The 20,765-nt window shown below is 17.1% G+C and overlaps 5 protein-coding genes across 5 annotated transcripts; 4 read left to right on the top strand and 1 right to left on the bottom strand.

The window, feature by feature from the left end:
* Positions 1–4,017: 4,017 nt before the first annotated feature.
* On the top strand, positions 4,018–6,700 carry SF1 (splicing factor 1, putative; the record flags this gene model as incomplete). Its single annotated transcript, XM_028677835.1, has 2 exons — positions 4,018–6,228; positions 6,326–6,700. The coding sequence occupies 2 exons, from the start codon at positions 4,018–4,020 to the stop codon at positions 6,698–6,700; spliced, it is 2,586 nt and encodes an 861-aa protein (XP_028534184.1).
* Positions 6,701–9,401: 2,701 nt separating this feature from the next.
* PRELSG_1206500 (protein transport protein SFT2, putative) lies at positions 9,402–10,578 on the top strand (the record flags this gene model as incomplete). The annotated part of the gene is made up of 4 exons (XM_028677833.1): positions 9,402–9,940; positions 10,063–10,141; positions 10,292–10,355; positions 10,493–10,578. The coding sequence occupies 4 exons, from the start codon at positions 9,402–9,404 to the stop codon at positions 10,576–10,578; spliced, it is 768 nt and encodes a 255-aa protein (XP_028534183.1).
* Positions 10,579–12,722: 2,144 nt separating this feature from the next.
* PRELSG_1206450 (hypothetical protein) lies at positions 12,723–13,214 on the top strand (the record flags this gene model as incomplete). The annotated part of the gene is made up of 1 exon (XM_028677832.1): positions 12,723–13,214. One exon carries the CDS (start codon positions 12,723–12,725, stop codon positions 13,212–13,214), a length of 492 nt encoding a protein of 163 aa, XP_028534182.1.
* A 420-nt stretch (positions 13,215–13,634) lies between these two features.
* PRELSG_1206400 (conserved Plasmodium protein, unknown function) lies at positions 13,635–14,489 on the bottom strand (the record flags this gene model as incomplete). The annotated part of the gene is made up of 1 exon (XM_028677831.1): positions 13,635–14,489. One exon carries the CDS (start codon positions 14,487–14,489, stop codon positions 13,635–13,637), a length of 855 nt encoding a protein of 284 aa, XP_028534181.1.
* A 2,185-nt stretch (positions 14,490–16,674) lies between these two features.
* Positions 16,675–18,713, top strand: PRELSG_1206300 (adenosine-diphosphatase, putative; the record flags this gene model as incomplete). The annotated part of the gene is made up of 4 exons (XM_028677830.1): positions 16,675–17,991; positions 18,106–18,263; positions 18,435–18,510; positions 18,600–18,713. 4 exons carry the CDS (start codon positions 16,675–16,677, stop codon positions 18,711–18,713), a joined length of 1,665 nt encoding a protein of 554 aa, XP_028534180.1.
* Positions 18,714–20,765: the final 2,052 nt, after the last annotated feature.

Below are 20,765 nucleotides of genomic sequence, written 5' to 3'. Positions count from 1 at the left end.
TTTCAATGTTTGCCTTTAATTTCCGTTATATATGATGAAATGTATTAATTTGTCATTTAAAAGCATAATAAATTTGAAATACATTAATAGAAATATGAGGAATAAAAAGGTTTTTATATATATAAATACTAATATTAATATATATTTTTTTTTTTATTCATTTTCATTAAAAAATATAACATTGTGTGTAAATTTTTTGTAGTTCACTTTTGAAATATTATTTAAAAAGTTTTATTTAGTTGCTTTCTATTTATAATTTTTTTACTTCTCTAATTTTTTTTTTTAAATATTTATAATATTTATTATAGTATTTTGAAGTGCGAGAAGTAATAAACTTTCCCATTTGTAAATGGAATTATTAGGTAAAAAAAAAAATTGATGTAAAAGAGACCACATGCAAAAACTATTTATTCATGTTATTGACTTTTCTTTAATCCTAAGATAATAAATATATTATCAATCTAGATTAAGAGGAATTAGAGGGAAAAAAGAAAAAAAGGAAAAACCAATAAAAATTAAAATAAATATATATATATTTTCACATGTGTTATATTTATATATACATTTTTTCAACAGAATGGTATTGTTCCTTTACTATATAAGAGAACATACAAATATTATTTTAATCCATACCAGAACAAGAGGCAAAATTCTAAGTGAAACATTTTCAATATAATAAATGCCTTTAATATAAAAAAAAAAATTTTGCACCATATATGTTTTTGTCGTACTTATATATAGTGCCCTTTCACTAAAAAAAGATAAAAGAAATCGAATAAATTTAATAATATGATACAATAACCATTGCATACATAATTATATAAAGTAGAAATTTTATTCAAGTTATCAATTATATACATATATAAACGAAGTGCAAAAAAAAAAAATTGTTCAAGGAAAAGGATTCAATAAAAAAATTTCCGAGTTATTCAAAATTTTTTTTTTTTAAAATCAATAAAATTGGGAAGATAGTGGAAAAAAAAAAATTCAATTATGGAATATAGATAGTATTTAAAAGAAAGAAAAAAAGTAAATTTTCCTGTATGTATAAAGTTTTTAAGAAATTCGTAAATAAAAAATTAGGTTAAAGGTAGTGATATTTATTCTATGTTATTTTTTTATAATTCAAGAGTTAAAATTAATTTTACATACCACACCATACTGTATGTTATTTTTTTTTTTTTTCATATTTTAGTACATTTTTTTAAAATCATATATTTCTTTATTGATTTAGACAATACCATATTTTAGATCATTTGCATCTAAATATACATTTTTGTTCATATTTTTAAATACTTGTTTTTTTTAAAGGATCATTATGAAAAAAAAACTTTCTTTTTTAATAATTTTTTCTATTTTCTTAAAAATATATATATAATGTAAGGATAATGAAAAAAAAAAAAAAAAACACATTAATTAGAACAAAATAAAATTAAAAAGTGTATGTAGAATTTTAAGAACAGTTACACTCTAAAAAATTATGAATTGTTTTTAAATAAAAAAAAAAAAAGCAATGTTTTCTCCGCATGCAAATTTTCTTTTTTTCCCTCGTTTTTATTTTTGCACTAATAGATTTTTTAAATATTATAGATAATGCTCCCGATTTAGCTTTATTTTCTTTTTTTTGAACTAAAGTTTTAGATTTTCTAAATTATAACTTTTTGTATAATTTTTTTATTAATTTTATTTTATTCATAAATTTTTTATAATTTATATTTTTTGTTTATTTTTTTTTTATTAAAATTACATTTTAACAAATTTATATCATATTTTTTTTATTTTCCACGTTACATTTTAAATAAAAATAATAACATTTCTCTCTATATATAATAAAAAATGAAACACAAAATTTTTTTTTGTTGTATATATATTACTAAAAAATATTATTTTTAAATTATTTATATGAAGTTTTTTTTTTTAAATTTGTTTATATTTTTCTACATTATATATTTTTTTTTTTATAAAATTTTTTATTGGAAACTTTTTATTATAAAATAACATTTTTGTTAACTCTCCATTTTCTATATTAATCTATATATATATTCAAAGAAACAAAAAGAAAGATAAAGAAAAAATAACATACAGTATCTTCATAAAAGAATAAAAAAAAGTCAATAAAGTGGATAATTTATATATTATTATAAAGTTTTGTATGATTTTAAAAATTATAAATTAATGTGAAAATTTTTATAAAATTTCTACATTATTATCGTATAAAATAAATAAAATAGAACTATTATAAAAATGAAGATTAATAAATTTTTTAAAATGCAATTTTATTTTTATTTTTTATTTTTTTAATAAAAATTCTACATTTTTTTACCTTCAAAAAAAAAAAAATAAATAAATAAAATGAGCTAATAAATTATATTACAATTTTTATTTAATCAAAAGTTAATGGTGTAAAAATTTCAAAATGTGAAAAAATTGTATCATAAAAAAAATATAAATAACTGTATTATACTTTTATAAATTTTTTCACCTTTAAGATTGTCGAATAGTTATGAAGTTTTTACATTTTATATATATCTAGCTATTATATACATAATTTTTATATATCTATTTTTTTTTTCACGTCATTTTAAAATTATTTTTGTGTTTACTTTTTTTTTGTATTTTAGAAAAGATATATAATTTCTATGTACAAACCATAATGTGACCGCAAAAAATTCCCAATTTATTATGAATTTGTACATTAAAAATTCTCGAGTTCTATATTCTCAAGAACATATATATAATTTACATTAACAAATTATAATAATCTATAAACCTTTTTAGGTGTATTACCATATCTTCTTGCCTGCAAATATATATTTTCAATAAAGTTTTAAAAAAAAAAAAGGGAAAGAAAAAGTATTTTATTATTATTCTAATAATTTGAAATTATATTTTTATCGTATACTATGTATGCTTTACATAGCACTAAATATTATGTTCGATAACATAATTTTTTTGTATTTTGTTACTTTTCATTAATATGAAAAAAGAAATATATATATATATATATATATATATATATATATATATATATATATATATATATATAATTACATACAATATTTTTTTTTAAATATAAATTTTATTCTATTTTTTCTTTCTTTTCTAATTATAATTAAAAATATATTTATATTAGACTAGATAGTAAAATGTTATTTTATTATTTTCCCTGATGAATAAATTATAAAGATGAAAAAAAAAAAAAAATGCACACTAGCAATTCATTGTGAAATAAAAAAAATTAAAAAAAATATACACTGAAATATTATTTTTAGTAAAATGAAACCATTTACATAAGAAATGCAACCAGGTTAATTGTGAAATAATTTTTTTTCTCTCTTTTATATTATAAACATTTGAAATAATTATGAAAAATAATTTTCCTTGATGTATTTTAAGGACTTTTAAAATTATCGTTAAGCATAAAAAAATTTGATACTTTATTTACCTTTTTTTTTTTTTTTCCTTTTTTTTTTTTATTGTACAAAAAATATTAAAATTTTAAATTAAAAAATTTAACATGAAATTCTTTTATATAGATCAAAAAAAATTTTTAAAAAGAATTTTAAACCTTTTTACCTATTGAAATTAATTTTATATCTATTTTTAAAAAATAAAAATTTTTAAAGAAAAAACGTAAATTAAATTTTATAAAGTAACCATTATATATATATGAAACATAACATATATGTAAATACAAAAGGCATGTATGTAATAAATGAAATGATTTAAAAAATTATAAATATAGAAAAAACAAAATAATTTAATAAAGAAAAAAATTACAATTTTAATTCATACTATAAACAATAGTACTAAAATACTTTCTTAAGTAGATATATATTTGAAGAAAACATAAATAAATAAAAATATATAAATTAACGGATTATTATAAATAAATAGCTATAAAGTTAATATTGATTGAATTTTTGATGCATAAATAAAATAATATTTAACTAATATTATTATATTAAATAAAAAATATAAGTTTTTTTTTTTTTATTTTTAAAAAATGTTTAAAAAATGGAAGATCACTTATATTTTGATGCAGTAGAAAAACTTCTTGAAAATAAAAATCCTAACATAAATATTAATGGAAATATTATAAATGAGATAAATGAAAATAAAGATATAAATAATATAGTAAATAATCAATATCACAATGAAAAAATAGAAAATGATGAAAATAACTATGAAAATAGTACTCGCGAAGATGAAACATATATTTTAAAAAATAACTCTAATAAAAAATACATAAACGAAAAAAAAAAAAAAAATAAGGAAGAAAAAATAAAAGTTAGTGATGATAATAAGAAAGAAAATGAAAAAAAAAAAATGAAAAAGAAAATGGAAGAGAAAACATTGCAAAATATATCATCTGAATCATTTAAAAACAATGACAATAAAATAGAAGACAACATAATGATAAATAAATTAAATGAAAAAAATGAGGTATATGAAATTAATAGTTCTAGCGAATCCAATAACGAAAGTGTAGTATATATTAAAAAAAATATTGATAAAAATATTGACGTAAGTATTGAAAAGTATGATTCTCTTGAAAATAGAATTCATAAGTTAGATGAAAGAAAAAGTGAAATTAAAGAAAAAATTGATAAATCACAAAAAAAATCAAAAAAAAATTATAAGAACAGTGATGATGAAGATAATAAAATAATGGATCCAGAAAATAGCAATTTATCAAATGAAGAAAAAAGAGAGCATACTAATAAAAATGAAAAATGGAAATATGATAAAGATTTACATCAATCTTCAGGTTCAAAAGGGAATGAAAAAATGAAAGATCATAAAGAAGAGGAAAAAGAGGAAGAGGAAGAGGAAGAGGAAGAGGAGGAGGAGGAGGAGGAGGAGGAGGAGGAAGAGGAAGATAAAAATAAGAAAGAAAAAGGGGAAAAAAAAAAGAAAAAAAGAAAGAAAAAAAGTTACTCTAGTGATGAACGAAGTTCATCAAGTCAAGTATATAGTGACAATGATGATAGTTTTTCTGAAGAAAGAAATAAAAGAAAAAGAAAAAGCAAGAATGGTACATATTATGAAAAAAAAATGGTAGAGGAGTACTCTTCTTCAAGCGAATATAGTTCAAGTAGTCATGAGGATAGTCATAACAAAAGAAAAAGATCATACTCTAGTAGCAAAAGTTATTTTAGTGATGATGACCATTATTGTAGATCAAGGAGTAGCAAAAGAAGAAAATATAATAAACACGATAAATTAAAAAGGAGAGACAGAGAAAGAGAAAGAAGAAGGGAAAGAGAAAGAGAAAAAGAGAAAGAAAAAATAAAAAGAGAAAGAATAAGAGAAAGAATAAGAAGAGAAAGGGAAAGGGAGAGAGAAAGGTTAAGAAGAGAAAGAGAAAGAGAGAGAGAAAGGGAAATGGAAAGAGAAAAAGAAAGAATGTTAAGAGAAAAAAAAAGAGAAGAAAGAAGATTAAAAGAAGAAATGGAAGAAGCTAAAAGAGATGATTTAACTGTTTTAGTATTAAACTTAAGTTTAAAAGCAGATGAAAGAGATATATATGAATTTTTTTCAGAAGTAGCGGGAAAAGTAAGAGATATTCAATGTATAAAAGATCAAAGATCAGGAAAATCAAAAGGAGTAGCATATGTAGAATTTTACACTCAAGAATCTGTTATAAAAGCCTTAGCAGCCAATGGATATATGCTAAAAAATAAACCAATAAAAATACAATCATCACAAGCAGAAAAAAATAGAGCAGCAAAAGCTGCAAAACATCAACCAATTGATCCAAATGATATTCCATTAAAATTATATATAGGAGGTTTATTAGGGCCTCTAAGTAATATATCTGAGCAAGAATTAAAACAATTATTTAACCCGTTTGGAGAAATTTTAGATGTAGAAATTCATAGAGATCCTTACACAGGTAAGTCAAAAGGTTTTGGATTTATTCAATTTCACAAAGCCTCAGAAGCTATTGAAGCAATGACAGTTATGAATGGAATGGAAGTAGCAGGTAGAGAAATCAAAGTTGGCTATGCTCAAGATTCAAAATACCTTTTAGCTTGTGATAATACACAGGAAAATCTTTTACAAAAACACCAAATGATAAAAAAAGTAAAAAATGAAGACATTGAACTAGATAATGAAAAAATAGATAATGATGACGATGATGGCGGGGGATTAATAGCAGGAGCTGGAAGTAAAATAGCTTTAATGCAAAAGTTACAAAGAGATAACATAATTGACAATAATGTAAAATTTTCATATTCTTTAAATATAATTTTATCAATTATATATTTGTGCATACATATTTTTTTATGATATATCTTATTTTTTTTTTTTTCTCTAGATACCTAATAAGTATGGCCCAGGACCAAATGCACTAATAAATAAAAATTCGTTAGCACCAATTAACCCATTAAGTAATGTTACACCTAATTTGGTGTTAAGTAATATGTTTTCACCAAATGATAATAATATAGGAAGTGATCCTGATTTTTTTAATGATATAATTGAAGATGTTAAAGAAGAATGTAAAAAATATGGAACCATTGTTAAAATATGGTTAGACACAAAAAATATTGATGGAAAGATTTATATTAAATATTCTAATCAAGAAGAGTCATTAAAAGCATTTCAATTTTTAAATGGAAGATATTTTGGAGGTTCATTAATAAATGCTTACTTTATTACAAATAGTATATGGGATACAACTTGCCTTTAAATAAATAATTTATATATATTTCTACTAATAAAAATTTATTTGAAAAAAAAAAGGAAAAAAACAAATATATATTAAGCATTAAATAATAATATGATTATTTCTATTTTATTTTTATCATAGAAATTCTGAATTCTGCACATAATTTTTTTTAGGCTTTTTTCCTAATTTTTTTACTTTATTTATTTTTTTTTTTAATTAGCTATTATTATATAAAAACAGATTAATTTATCTCTTATTTAATTTACTGGTATTTTTTAATATATCTCAAAAGATAAAAAAAAAAAAATTGAGGAAGAAGTATCATAGGGAGTTATATTTTTAATGCACACGGAGGAAAAAATGCGAATAAACATTTTATTATTAGTATTTATATTTATTATTTATTTTATCGTTATTTTTTATTTTTTTTTTTTTCTAATATTTATATGGGATATTATTTAAAAAACAAAATAAAAAAATATGGAATAAAAAGTAATAAATATAAAATGAATTTATGTTCATTTCATTACATATTATTATATCAATTTATGATCATTTTACCATATATATATATAAGAAAAACGATAAATTAGATACATATAAAAGAAAATTAAAAAAATATATTCTAAAAGAGCTAAAATTGACAAATTATTTTTAATAATAATATATATAATTTTATTTTTTACATTTATCATTTAGGATAGTTTACAGAATATATTTATTAAGAAAACAAAAAAAAAGTTGGAATTTCTAAAATTTTTTGGTTATTTTTTATGGTCTTTTGTTGGATATCATATATATATATATATATATATATATATATATATATATATATATATATATATATATATATATATACTTTTATTTTTATGAATTATATTTATATTCAAATTATAATTTAAATTTAATGCAGAAAAAAAAAAGATTATATGAGCTTTTTCTTTATTTGAAATCAATATTCTTTTTTTTAATCTGTCTTAAATATATAAAAGCATTAATCTTGAAATTATTTTAAGATAATTGCATATACTTTTATAAAATTTTATTAGGTTTTCTTTTTTAAAAAAAAATATTTATTTGATAGGAGTATAACTACAGAAAAGCTTTTGTTTAATCATATTTATTTCCTTTACAATTAAAATTCTTTTTATTTTATATATTTAGACTTTGTTACTTTAAAAAATATATTACTTTCTGAAATATTTATTTACATTTCTTATTTTATTTATTATTTTTTTTTATAGATATTATATTATTGAATTTTTAGCTTATTTATTAATACAAAATTATATAGAGTAGTTATATTCCTATTTATTTTCTAGAGAAAAAAAATAAAGTATATTAAAAATTTTTTAAAAAAGTTTTTAGTTCTTTAATAAGACACAGAATAAATTCATTCTGAAATTTTTATATATAATTACAATTTATTATAATAAAATAAAATTAAAAAAAATTATTACTCTAATATTATTTATTTTTGAATTTCACTTGTTTTTTTATTCTAATTTTACCTAATTTTTTTTTATTTTTTCTTATTTTTTTTCATTTTTATTTGTTTTTACCTTTTCAGTTTTAATTTCATTTTTATTTACTTTAACCTTTTCAATTTTAATTTCATTTTACTATTTCTTTTATTTTGATTTATTTTTTTTAAATGAAGTAATTGAGATTGATTTGAAAACTCAAAACTTTATGCTACAAAATGCACATATAAGTGATTTATCTTTTCAATAAAATATATATATATATATATTTTTTTATTCTTAAGAATATAGTTGTATTTATCACAAGAAGGATATATATCTATATATTAAAAAATATTTTAATAAAAAGAAAAAAAATTGAAACTATGAAAGAATATATTATTATAGAAACTTAAATTCTATGATATTAAATTTATCTATATTTTTTATGAAAGTTTTTTATACCTTTTATAAGAAAATTAGTGGTGCTATTTAATAATTAAACTTTTTTTTAATTTATTATATCTGATTATATGTAAGTTCTTATTACTAATAAGAATATTATAAATATTTTAAAATTTTTATATTTATTATTATCTTTAGTATGAAGTATTGAAATATTTCCATTTTATTTTTTAATAATCATCCATTCAAAAAATATATCTTTATGTACATAAAAATATTTATTTACTTTGCGCATTATTTTTGTTTTTCATTGTTTTTTTAAATATATTTATAATTAATTTTATTTGAATAAGAAAATTAAAAATAACGCAGTTACATTGTAATGGCTCATTCTCAATTATAATTAATTTAATAAATTTTTTAGAAGATTATTAAATCAAGATTAATGTTAATATTTTAGCTTATTAAAACAAGAAAATGTATTTTTTTTTTTTTTTTTAATTTTAATTTTTTAATTTTTTCCCTTAATATTTTTATTTTTTAGATTTTTTTTTCATATATTTATATATATAATATATGTATGTGTATAAATATTCATTTATTTATTTTTTTTAAATTTTTATTATAAATTTATATGTATTTATGTATGTAATTTTTTATATAATTTTTTTTAAAAGAAAAATTAAAGTTTTTTTTTTTTGACATAATAGTTTGTTTATTGAGTTTTTGTAAAAGAAAAAAAAAAATTCTTCCCTAATCTTCCTTTTTTTTTCCTAAATTCTTATAAAAATAAAAATATATATATTATATGTATATTTTATGTGTGTGAATTAAAAACAAAAAATTATATAATAATGAGTGAAAATAAATATGAAGGTTTGTCTTTTTTTGAAAATAACGAGTTTCAGAATTTAAATAATGAATTTTTAAAAGGGTCAATGGATCATAATAAAAATGAAGAAAAGGGATTGATACAAAAAGCAATTGGTTTATCAAAAAAAGGAGCTGAAAATTTCCAAAAAGGTTTTAAAGCAACGTTAGAAAAAACAAATCTAACAAATGCTCCATCCATTTCATCAAATTCAACTGCTGCTGAAACAGAATCAATTTTTTCAAATTTTCCTATATTTAATAATCAAAGTAGAAATAATGAATCAAATTCTTTTTTAGGTTTTACAACTATATTATCTTACAAAAATTTTCCTTTATTTTGTGTATTATTTGGTATTAGTATTTTATTTATGATTTTATCATTTTTAACTTTACCAATGATTGTAATCGCCCCAAGGCAATTTGGTTTTTTTTTTACTTTATCTTCCATTTCGTTTGTTACCTCATTAGCTTTTTTAAAAGGATTCTCAAGTTTGTACTTTCATCTCTTAGAAAGAAAACGGTTAGAAATAAACGATAAAATATTTTTTCTATAATTATATTATTTTAGAGTAACTTAAATCTGTTTATTTTTAAATTATTAAAAATATATTAATATATTTTTTTTTTTTTTTTTCATTATAGTCTTCCATTTACTGCAGCATATATATTATCTTTAGCTTCTACTTTATATTTCACTGTAATTAGACCCCTATATTTATTGGTAAGAACATAATTCATATTTTTTTCTTTTTTTTTTTGTAACAATTATTTTTTATTCTTTAATATTTTAAATAGTTTATTATTCTATATAAATATAATAAGTGTTTGTATAGAAATATATTAATTTCTTTTTCTTATTTAATTTTTATAGGCACTAATTACATCAGTTGTGCAAGTGTTAGCACTCATTTCTTTTATTGTTTCTTATATACCTGGTATATATATATATAAATATAAATAAATATGTGTATAATTAAAAATTATATATGTGTATTTCTCTTTATATTCATTTAAAAAATGTTAACATTTTATATATATAAATATTTTTTTTTTTATATAATAGGTGGATCAGAGGCAATAAAAATGTTAATTAATGCATTATATTCATATATAAAAAAATTATTTCGTAAAAATAATTCTTCAGATTTGCCATTTTAATTTTTGATTGTTATACTATTTTTCACAAATTTTATAATATTCTACGAAATATCACAATACTCATTTTTAAATTATATATATCAATTATTAATTCATATGTTACAAAAGAAATATGTTTTTGCTTATTTCTATATACAAAAAAAAAAAAAAATTACCTTAGTATAATTTTTTATGGTAATGTAAAATTAATTGAAATTTAAATTTGTGAATTATTTTATCTTTCTTTTAAGAATTTTTATGTTTATATATGTATTTTCATTTTTTTTTTTTATAAATTTTTTAAGTCTAATTAAACTATTTAAAATATATATATATATATAATTATAAAATTTTATAATAAAAACCATAAATGTTATGTTTTTCTTTTTTCCTTTTTTTTTTTTGTGTATACAACTTGAATTTTGGAAACTTATATAAAAAAAAAATATATAAGAATAAATAAATAAAAAAAGTATAAATACCTTAGATTATTTCATTAATTATATGCAGAACAATACGAAATTATAAAATGTTCTATGTTTTTGTCATTTAAATAATTTATTTTATTCATAAATTATAAAAAATAGTAAAAAGTATTTTATATTCTTCAAATTAAATCAGTTTTTTTGATTTATTTCATAATTAAATAATATGATTTTAGAAAGTTATTAAGACATAGAAAAATTGCATATCAAAATATATATATAAAAAAAAAAAAAAAAGGAAAAAAAGAAAAAAATGATTCAATAATACATATTTTAATTTTATAAAAAAAGTTGTACTTTCATTTGTGTTTTTTTTTATTAATTAACTTTTTTTAAACTTAGCTTAAAGTATGAAATAACCTATTGCACGCAGTTGTATCACAACATTTTTTAAATAAATAAAAATTATTATTATTATAATATATATTTTTTAATATACGAACTACCTTTTATATAGAAATAATAAATTATAAATATAATTAAAAATTTAAAGTACCTAATAATTAAAATTCTAATATAAAGGAAAATAATTAAGTCATAATTTATAACAGAATATTGTTTAATTAAAAAATAATAAAATAACATAAAACAGAAAAAAAACAAGAATATATTAAAAGTTAATAATATTAAAGTTTATTTAGGTATCTTAATATATTTTTAATAAAAGTGTTAATTTGTATTTGTTTTCCCCTTAAATTTAACATGATTAATTATAAAAAATTAATATTGTATTATATAAATAGGGAAAATGATAAAATAAAATATAAAATTGAAATAAGTAACAATAAATTGTTTTAAATGTAAATTTTCATATACCTGCACATACATTTTTTTCATTTCACCAGCTGCGTAAATAATATGGGAGGATAAATTCTCATCTTTTTTTTTTCTTTATATATATAATTATTTTTAAAAAATTATCTGTATGAATATGAAGAGACATTTAACTATTTTCTAGTAAATATATAAATTTTTTTTTTTTTTTTTAGTGATATATAATAGAAAATAAAATATTTCTAGTAGTATTTATTTTTATAATTTTTTGAAATTCATTTTATAAATCCTTTCATTTAAAATCATTACCAACAAAACTAAATGAGTGTAAATGAAAAAGAACACATTCACAATTACCTTTGGATATATTTCATTAGTATTTTTTGAATAAAATAGTGCATAATTAATAAATATATATATTTATACATATAATTTAAATTATTTAATTGTTAAAAAAAAAAAATTTTAGAATTAATCATTAGAAATAAATGTATTTATAAATTTCCAAATAAATTTGAATAATTTTTTTTTATTAATGTTAATATTATTGGGAATTGATATTTTATTTATTTATCATTTTTTTAAATATTATTGTTTTATTTAATTTTTTTTTTTTTAAAGTAAAGAATTCACATGTATGATATTATTGTTTACTAAATAGTAAAGAGTTTATGCTAAAATTATTAGACAATGTTTTTTGGGAATTGGATAAATATTTTTGAGTATTACTTAATTTATAATCATTTTTTCATATTTTTTACTAATTTATTTTAAATTACAATTTGTTTGTATCTCTGAATTTATCATAAATTATATATTATGCATATATATAGTTATTTTATTTTTACTTATTAATACTTTTTTATTTCTTAACATTGTAAATCATTAGTAATATAAAAAAAAAAAATGCGTGAATATTTATTAGGAGAAAACTATTATTTTAATGAAGATAACAGGGAAAGTAATACTATAGAAAATGTATTGACATTAACATTATTTGAAAGAATTTTTATTTTTATTGTTTCCTTCTTATTAGGAATATTATTTTTGTTTTTAAGTATCAGTTCAATACCTATGATATTTATAGGAAATATAAAATCATTTGCTTTTAGATATTCTATGGGTAATATCTTTTTATTGTTTAGCTTTTCTTCTTTCTTAACGCCCTATAACAGATCACAAGATAGAAATGATGCATTTTACAAAAACCAAAAATTATTATTTATATCTTATTTAATTTGCATAATTTTAAATATATTATCTTGTTTGTATTTTCAATCTTCATTATTAATTATTATTATTATTATATTGCAATTTTTTATTTCTACCCTTTATATTATTAATAGATTTACTTGGATAAGAAGAATTTTATCATATATAGTACCAATAGTTACATAATAGAAATATATATATTTATAATTTAAATTTACACCATTTTTCTATAGATATTTATTTATTAAGCATTTTTTCTTATCTTAAAATTATTGTCCAAAATTACACAATAAAAACACTAAATTGTTGTATATTATTTAAAGATAAAATCTTGTAATTTCAAAATTATTTATTAAAATATAGTTATCAAAAAATAAATAGAATTAAAGAAGCCAAAAAAAAACATTAAAAAAAAAAATTGTATGCATTTTTATTATAAATTAATTATGATATCCAATATATCCTTTTCCATTTTAATTAATAAATAGACTACATTATATGTATGCGTAATAAGTTAATTTTACTATTCTTTTTTAATTTATTTATTCATATATTAAATTTTATTTTATTTTTTTTTAGTTAATTCATTAAGAAAAATTGAATTATTTAAACGCATGCATCTGGTAAATTTAGTAATCCAGTGCAATTGATTAATTCTTTTTTACAATAATTTACTCCACAGTTAAAACAACTATCTGAACATGGATTACTAAATAAACAAGATAACCAACAATTTGATTTTCCACAATTAACTGAATTCTCAAAGCATTTTGAACAACTTTCTGAAATTTTAGAATTTTTTTTGGCTAACTCTTTGTTAACACATTTCATTGTTTTATCCCCAGAACCAAGGTTATCAACTGAGCAATTTAAGAGTATACTAAAAAATTTATTTCTCGGTTTTAATTGCAAATTTCCTTTTTTTTCATATTTTCCATTATCAAAAATTATTTCTTGATCCGATTGTGATTGACATCCACTTAATTCTAAGTAAAACATCTTTTCATGATTTTTAGGTTTACATATTACTATAGAATTTACAATATTTTCTATTAATTTTTTTAATTTATATAACTTTATATCTTCTAATAATTCAGCATTAGATATAATTTGAGGAACTCCTATTATAATTATTAATTGACTCGGATCACATAAATAATCTAATTTTCTACTTTTAATTAAAGAAGATATTCTGATTAATATTTTTCTTACATTAAAATTAATATATCTTTTACTCATTATTTTGTTAATACTATTATGAATGAATACTCCATTTTCTTCAGGCGCATGCATTAAAATAGTATGTATGGCATCATCTAATACATAATCATTTCTCTTCTCTTCAATTATTTTAACAGATGATTCAAAGCATTTACATACGAAAAAATCACTTTTTAAATGTTTATATAAAAAAACTACTAGTAAAAAAAAATTTAATAATATAAACTTTTTTATAATCATTTTAGAAAAAAAGTTGAAAAAAAAAAATCATTAATAGATTGAAATAAACAAGTTTTTTTAAAATGTTTAATTTCTATAACAATGAAAAAATTATAGATTAAGAAAATTATAATATATTAAATAAATAAAAGTTAAATGTCATGAATTATATAGTAACTAAAAAAAAAAAAAATATATTTACATTAAATTTGTTTAAATAAATAAATAGATAAATGTTAATTCTAAAAATACAAAAGTTGAGCAATTTTTTTTCCACTATCTAGAAAAGGTTTCTTATGCATATATATATATATATATATACATGAATATATATTTTTTTTTTTTAAATATTAAAAATTTTACATAAAGAAGAATCCGTAAACTTTGTTTTTTTTAATTGTACTGAAAAAAAAAATTTAATTATATATTTTATATAATTACATAGTTAATCCTATAATTTACTCAAAACTAAGAATACATATAATAATAGAAAATGAAAAATTTTCTTATTTTATAGTAAAAATTAAAAATGTTTCTAATATATTTTTTTTTTTTCTAATACTTTAGAATATTCAAGAAAAAAAAATTTTCCTTTTTGAATTAAAAAAAAAATTATTTAAATTTTTTCTTAAAAGGTCACAAATTAAATGGCAATTTAAATATTAAAAAATTTTATATTTTTTATATTTATCTGTATAGATATAATAAAAGTATTACTTTCTTTGGATATATATATTTTTTTAATTTTAATATTATATTGTTCTGGGTTTATAAAATATATAAATGGAATTATATAGATTTCTTTTATATATATATATATATATATATATATATATATATATATATATATATATATATATAATTATAATAATAAAATAAAAAAAAAGAAAAAATAATAATAATAATAAAAGAATAAAAAAAAATAATAATAATAAAATAAAATTAAAACATATAACCTATAAATTTATTAGAAGATGTCTATTGTAAGTAGAAATATTTTAAATGAGCTTTTTAAAATTCAAATTTATTTTATTTTTTATATTTTTTTAGTTATTTTATATAGCTAATTTTAAATATTTTATTTTATTTCTTTTTTTTTTACAATTCAATTCTCCAAGTACTTTAAACAAAAAATTACATATTTACAAAATAAAGTATTTCTAAAGATTTTAATTATATCTTATTTCTTTTTTGCATCATTAAAAGAAAAGAAAATACTAAACCTTAATTCTGGATAAAATAAACTCTCTTAATGATGTAATATTACCTTATAATATGGTTATAAAATTAAATAAATAAAAATTCTTTTTTTCTTTGTCTGTAGATATATATATATATATATTTATATATTTTATTTTATGATTCTTATGTTATTAAACTATGGTATTTCATTAATTGTTTCGATGCTTTATAAATATATATTTTTTTTTAATTTAACACCATATTATAAATGCTTATATATATATATATACTTACAAAAATATATCTTTTTAAATTATTATTTTATTTGTATATTAATTTTTGTTTTTTTGTTTTAATATAAATATTCCTTTTTTCTATAAAAATACTTTATTTTTTTTTTTTATATTTAAATGAACATATTTTATATTTTTTTTTTTTTACTTTTTAAAATACAATTTTTTTTAAATATTATTTCACTATTTAACATTATATTTAGCCAAAGGTTTGCATTAAATGAGATGAAAATTATACAATTAAAACTTTTAAAAAAAAAAAATATATATATATTTTTTAGATTTTTTTAATTATATAATTTATTAGCTAAAGAATTACTTGTAATAATAGTTCTATGAAAAAGAAAAAAAATAACAAAAGAAACTAAAAATAAGTACTTTTTTACGTAAATGTTAAGATTTTATTATTAATTTTTGTAAAAGCAAAATTGAAAACTATGGATATATGATATTAATTGTATTTTTTTGTACTATTTTTAGAAGTATATATTTAGATTTCTATTTATTTTAAAAATTACATTATATAAAAAAGTATTTAAAAATAGGTGAAGCATCTATTTAAAGTAAATATTTTACAAATATTAATGATAATATCATAATATCTTTCTATTAAAAGTTTTAAATTTAAAAGTATATATAAAGTTAAAAAAAAAATTTTATATTGAAATAATTGATAAAATAAAAATTAAAAACTTTTTCCCGAAAAAAATAAATATAAATATTTACAAAAAATGAAAAATGATGGAATTACAAAAAAGAAATCGCTTAAAATTATAGTTTTAGTTTATGCAATATTTATTTACCTGAATTTAAATATAAAATGTGAGCATTTGAATGAACTAAATAAAAATGATAAAGCAAATTTAGATATATATAAATCTGTAATAATTGATGCAGGATCAACTGGAACAAGAGTACATATTTATAATTACAAAATAATAAATGATAGTGAAAATATAAAAATTTATATTCCTTCTATAAGTTATAAAGCATCTCCTGGTTTGGTTTATATATTAAATAATTACTTCAGTGATGATAAAGAAACTTTTTATGATTATTTTAAGAAAATTAAAAATTTTATAAATGAAAATATTGAGAAAAAAGAGCGATCAAGTACAGTTATACTATTTAGAGCATCAGGTGGCTTTAGATTACTAAGTATAAGTAAATCAAAAAAATATGTTAACTTTCTTAAAACTTATTTGTATAATAATTTTAATGAGTTTTTATTAATTGACGAGTTATTAATCAAAGTATTAAGTGGAAAAGAAGAAGCTATTTTATCTTTTGTATCGATTTATTCTCTTCTAGAAAAATCTTTAGACAGTCCCGTAATATTTACAAATGATAATAAAAATAGTAATAGTAACACTATAAATAATGTAAATACAGAAAATAACGTAAATCTAAGTAATGAAATTAATGAAAATAACAAAATTAATATTATGGATAATAGTAATAATGAAAATAAAAACAATAGTAACGATGTCATGGGGGTAATAGAAATAGGAGGGGCGTCAGCTCAAATTGTGATTAAAATACCGCAGTCAAAAATGAATGATGATATTTTAAATTTATTTAATTATAGACTTAAGGAAAATAAAAAAAATTCAATTATTAAAGAAAATTATAAAAATAAAAATATTGTAAAAATAAAATTATTTCATAAAAACATTTTCTTATATTGCAAAAGTTATTTAGCACTAGGAAGACAAAATGCGATGAAAACTTATCTACATTATGTTGTACACAAGAATAAGAAAGAAAAAAAATTAAAAAAATTTATTCCTGTTCCTTGTTTTCCTAGGAATTTCAAATTTTTTATTACTAATTTATATAAAACATCTATTGAAGAGGATATAGATGACTACGATGAAAAAAGGGTATTAAAGAAGAATGAATATGTAGGAGTTGGCACAGGAGATTTAAATTTGTGTAGAAAAGAAATACAAGTAATTTTGAATTATTCGGAAATTGATGAATTACCTTTTAAATTAAAGAAATTTATAAAATTATATGCAATTGAAAATTTTCATCATTTTGCAACTGTAATAAAATAACTTAAAAAAAAAATTAAAAATTATTTATTTAATTTTATATTTGTATAAAAATAAATATATGTACTTGAAAAAGAAACAAATTTTTTCTTTTTTTTTTAATAGGACATATTGAATATTTCAGAAAATTATAATCCATTATTGATTAATACAAATATGTATATGGAAAAAGCTGAAAAATTATGTCCTCTTACTGTTGATGAAATTAGAAAATTAGTTAACCCTAATGCAAATATTGAAAAATCTCAAACGTCATGTTTCGGGTAACAAATAATATTATTATTACATTTCTTATTAAATTTAACAATATTATTATAATTATTGTTATATTCTTTTTTTTTTTTTTTTTTTTGTTTCTAAACTATATGATAATATATCATTTCTTAGTTAATCTTATTTATTTATTCCTATAAAATTTTTATTTTTCTTGACAGATTGGTATTTTTATACGAGTTTTTGCGGCATGTTTTTAAAATTGATAGTGCAATATCATTCTATTCTACAAATTATGTAATTAAAAAAAAAAAAAAATTATACATAAATTTGGATTTATATTTAAACATAAATTATAATTTTTGTAACATTTTTTAATTTTTTAGATAAATAAAACTATTATAACTTGGACTGTTGCAGTTTTATTGATGGAAATTCCACCATATTTTGATTTAATTAAAAAACAAAAAAAAAAAAATTATTACAGTGATGAACTTTAATTTTAAAGTACTCCTTAATATAAGCATATATATATATTTTTATCTATATTTTACTTTTTTTTTTTTTTTTTTTTGTTCCAATTTTAAATGGTATTTTCCTTTTTTTTTTTTTTTTGAACTTTTCTATTTTCTTAATTTGTTTTTGTTTCTATGATTTAAAAAAAAAAAGAATTATAACAAGGTCCTTTTTTAGATTCATTAAAAAGGAAATAACTTCTTTATTAATTTTTAAAATAGTGCTATATCCTAATTAGATTTATTTTTAAACATGTTAAATATATATACATGTAAATTTGAAATTTTTTTTATAAGTTAAATATGCATGATCAAAATGGAAAAGTAAAATAGCATACATATTAATATGTATTTTGTCACATTATTTTTAAGAAAATTTTAATTGAAGTATGTATTAATTTTATTAATTTTTTTATATAAAGTTTTAATTATGAATATTTTTTTTTTTTCAAGTTCTGTAATTTTTTTAGATTTTTCATATATTGTTTCTCTTTTTCGAAATTTTTTTTTAAATAAAAAATGAAACATTATATTTTATAAAAAATTATGTGCTTTATTTTCTTACTTTCCGAAAGGTTTTTCTATTTTCCATTTTGACTGATTTGCTATACAGAGATACCTATTTTTGTGCTTTTGTTCTTTTACAAGTGCAAAAAAAAAAAAGTTAATTTTTTTTTTTTTCTTTTTTTTGTTTTATTGCTAAATTTCATAATATATAGAAAAATGATATTAAAATTAATTAAATTTATTAAATATTTATAAGCATGGTTATTTTCCCAAATGTTATAAAAATTTGAGATGAGGTCGTATCCGAAACTGTATCATTTATGTATTTCAAAAATAATATTTATTAAAAAAAAAATTAAGTATAATTTGTAAAGGGAAAAGGTTAATTCTACTTTAAACATTTAGTTACCTATAAAAAAGGTAAAAATAATAAATATATTTATATTTAATTTTATATATAAAAAAAAAAAAAAAAAAGATGGATATACATTATATACAAGCACATAAGCAAATTAATATATTTGTTGAAAATATAAAAAAAATTAAAAAGAAAAATAAAGGAATATAGAATAAAAAGAAAAAAAAAAAGTTTATAATTTCTTTATGCAAAATATTATATTAGTGCATAAAAATAAGAGTTCAATTTTTTATCTATTAGCTAATTTTACGTAATACTGAATGTTATGTATAAACACATTTTCGTTTTAAATGATTTTTTGTTATTCTAAATTTTTTCAAAATATAGAATAAAAAAATTTTCAATTAAACCATATATATTTGAATAATAATTTTAAAATAAATTTAGTATTTCAAAAAAAAATATGAAGAAAATATATTAAAAAATAATAGGAGACCTTTAGTACAACTATGTTACGTTTTCTTTACATGCATTTAAAATTAAAATTTTTTTTTTGAACTTTTTTGCTATTCTAAAAATTGTCTTAATTATCTATATCAATTCTTCTTTTTTATTATTAGATATAGTCTTTTAAGAAATAATTATTTCTTCTTTAAACAAATTTTTTTTTTTAATTTTTTATATACAGAAAAATTATAATATTTACTAAAAATATTAGGATATTACAAAATTCTATAAGAATTTTTTATATTTTGTTCACTTTATTCCTTTGTTTTAAATTTTTAGGTTATTTATATATATTTTTAAAAATTTTATTTTTTATCTTAGTTTTTTCTTTTAACATTTTAAAGAAAATAATATTTAGAAATGTAAAAAAGTAGAAGTTGTATTTTCCTAATTTTCATCTTACAAAATGCAACGTATATACTTCAAAGAATAAAATAAATTAATTATATTTTTTTATTTAGTATAATTTATCCGTATCCGTCTTATATTGGAAATATTCATTTCTCATAAAATAGCTTTTGCATGCTAATGCTTAAATTTTTTCCCAATTTTAAAAAAGTATGACATTTTTTTTTTTTTTTAAGTACTATTTAAAGTTAATTCTTTTTTTTTTTTTTTTTTTTAATATAAATAATTTTATGTTTTAAATATGTGTTATTTCTTAA

Source organism: Plasmodium relictum, assembly GCF_900005765.1.
Source record: "Plasmodium relictum strain SGS1 genome assembly, chromosome: 12".
NCBI classification, from domain to species: domain Eukaryota; phylum Apicomplexa; class Aconoidasida; order Haemosporida; family Plasmodiidae; genus Plasmodium; species Plasmodium relictum.
This window is presented reverse-complemented; position numbering and strand designations above follow the sequence as displayed.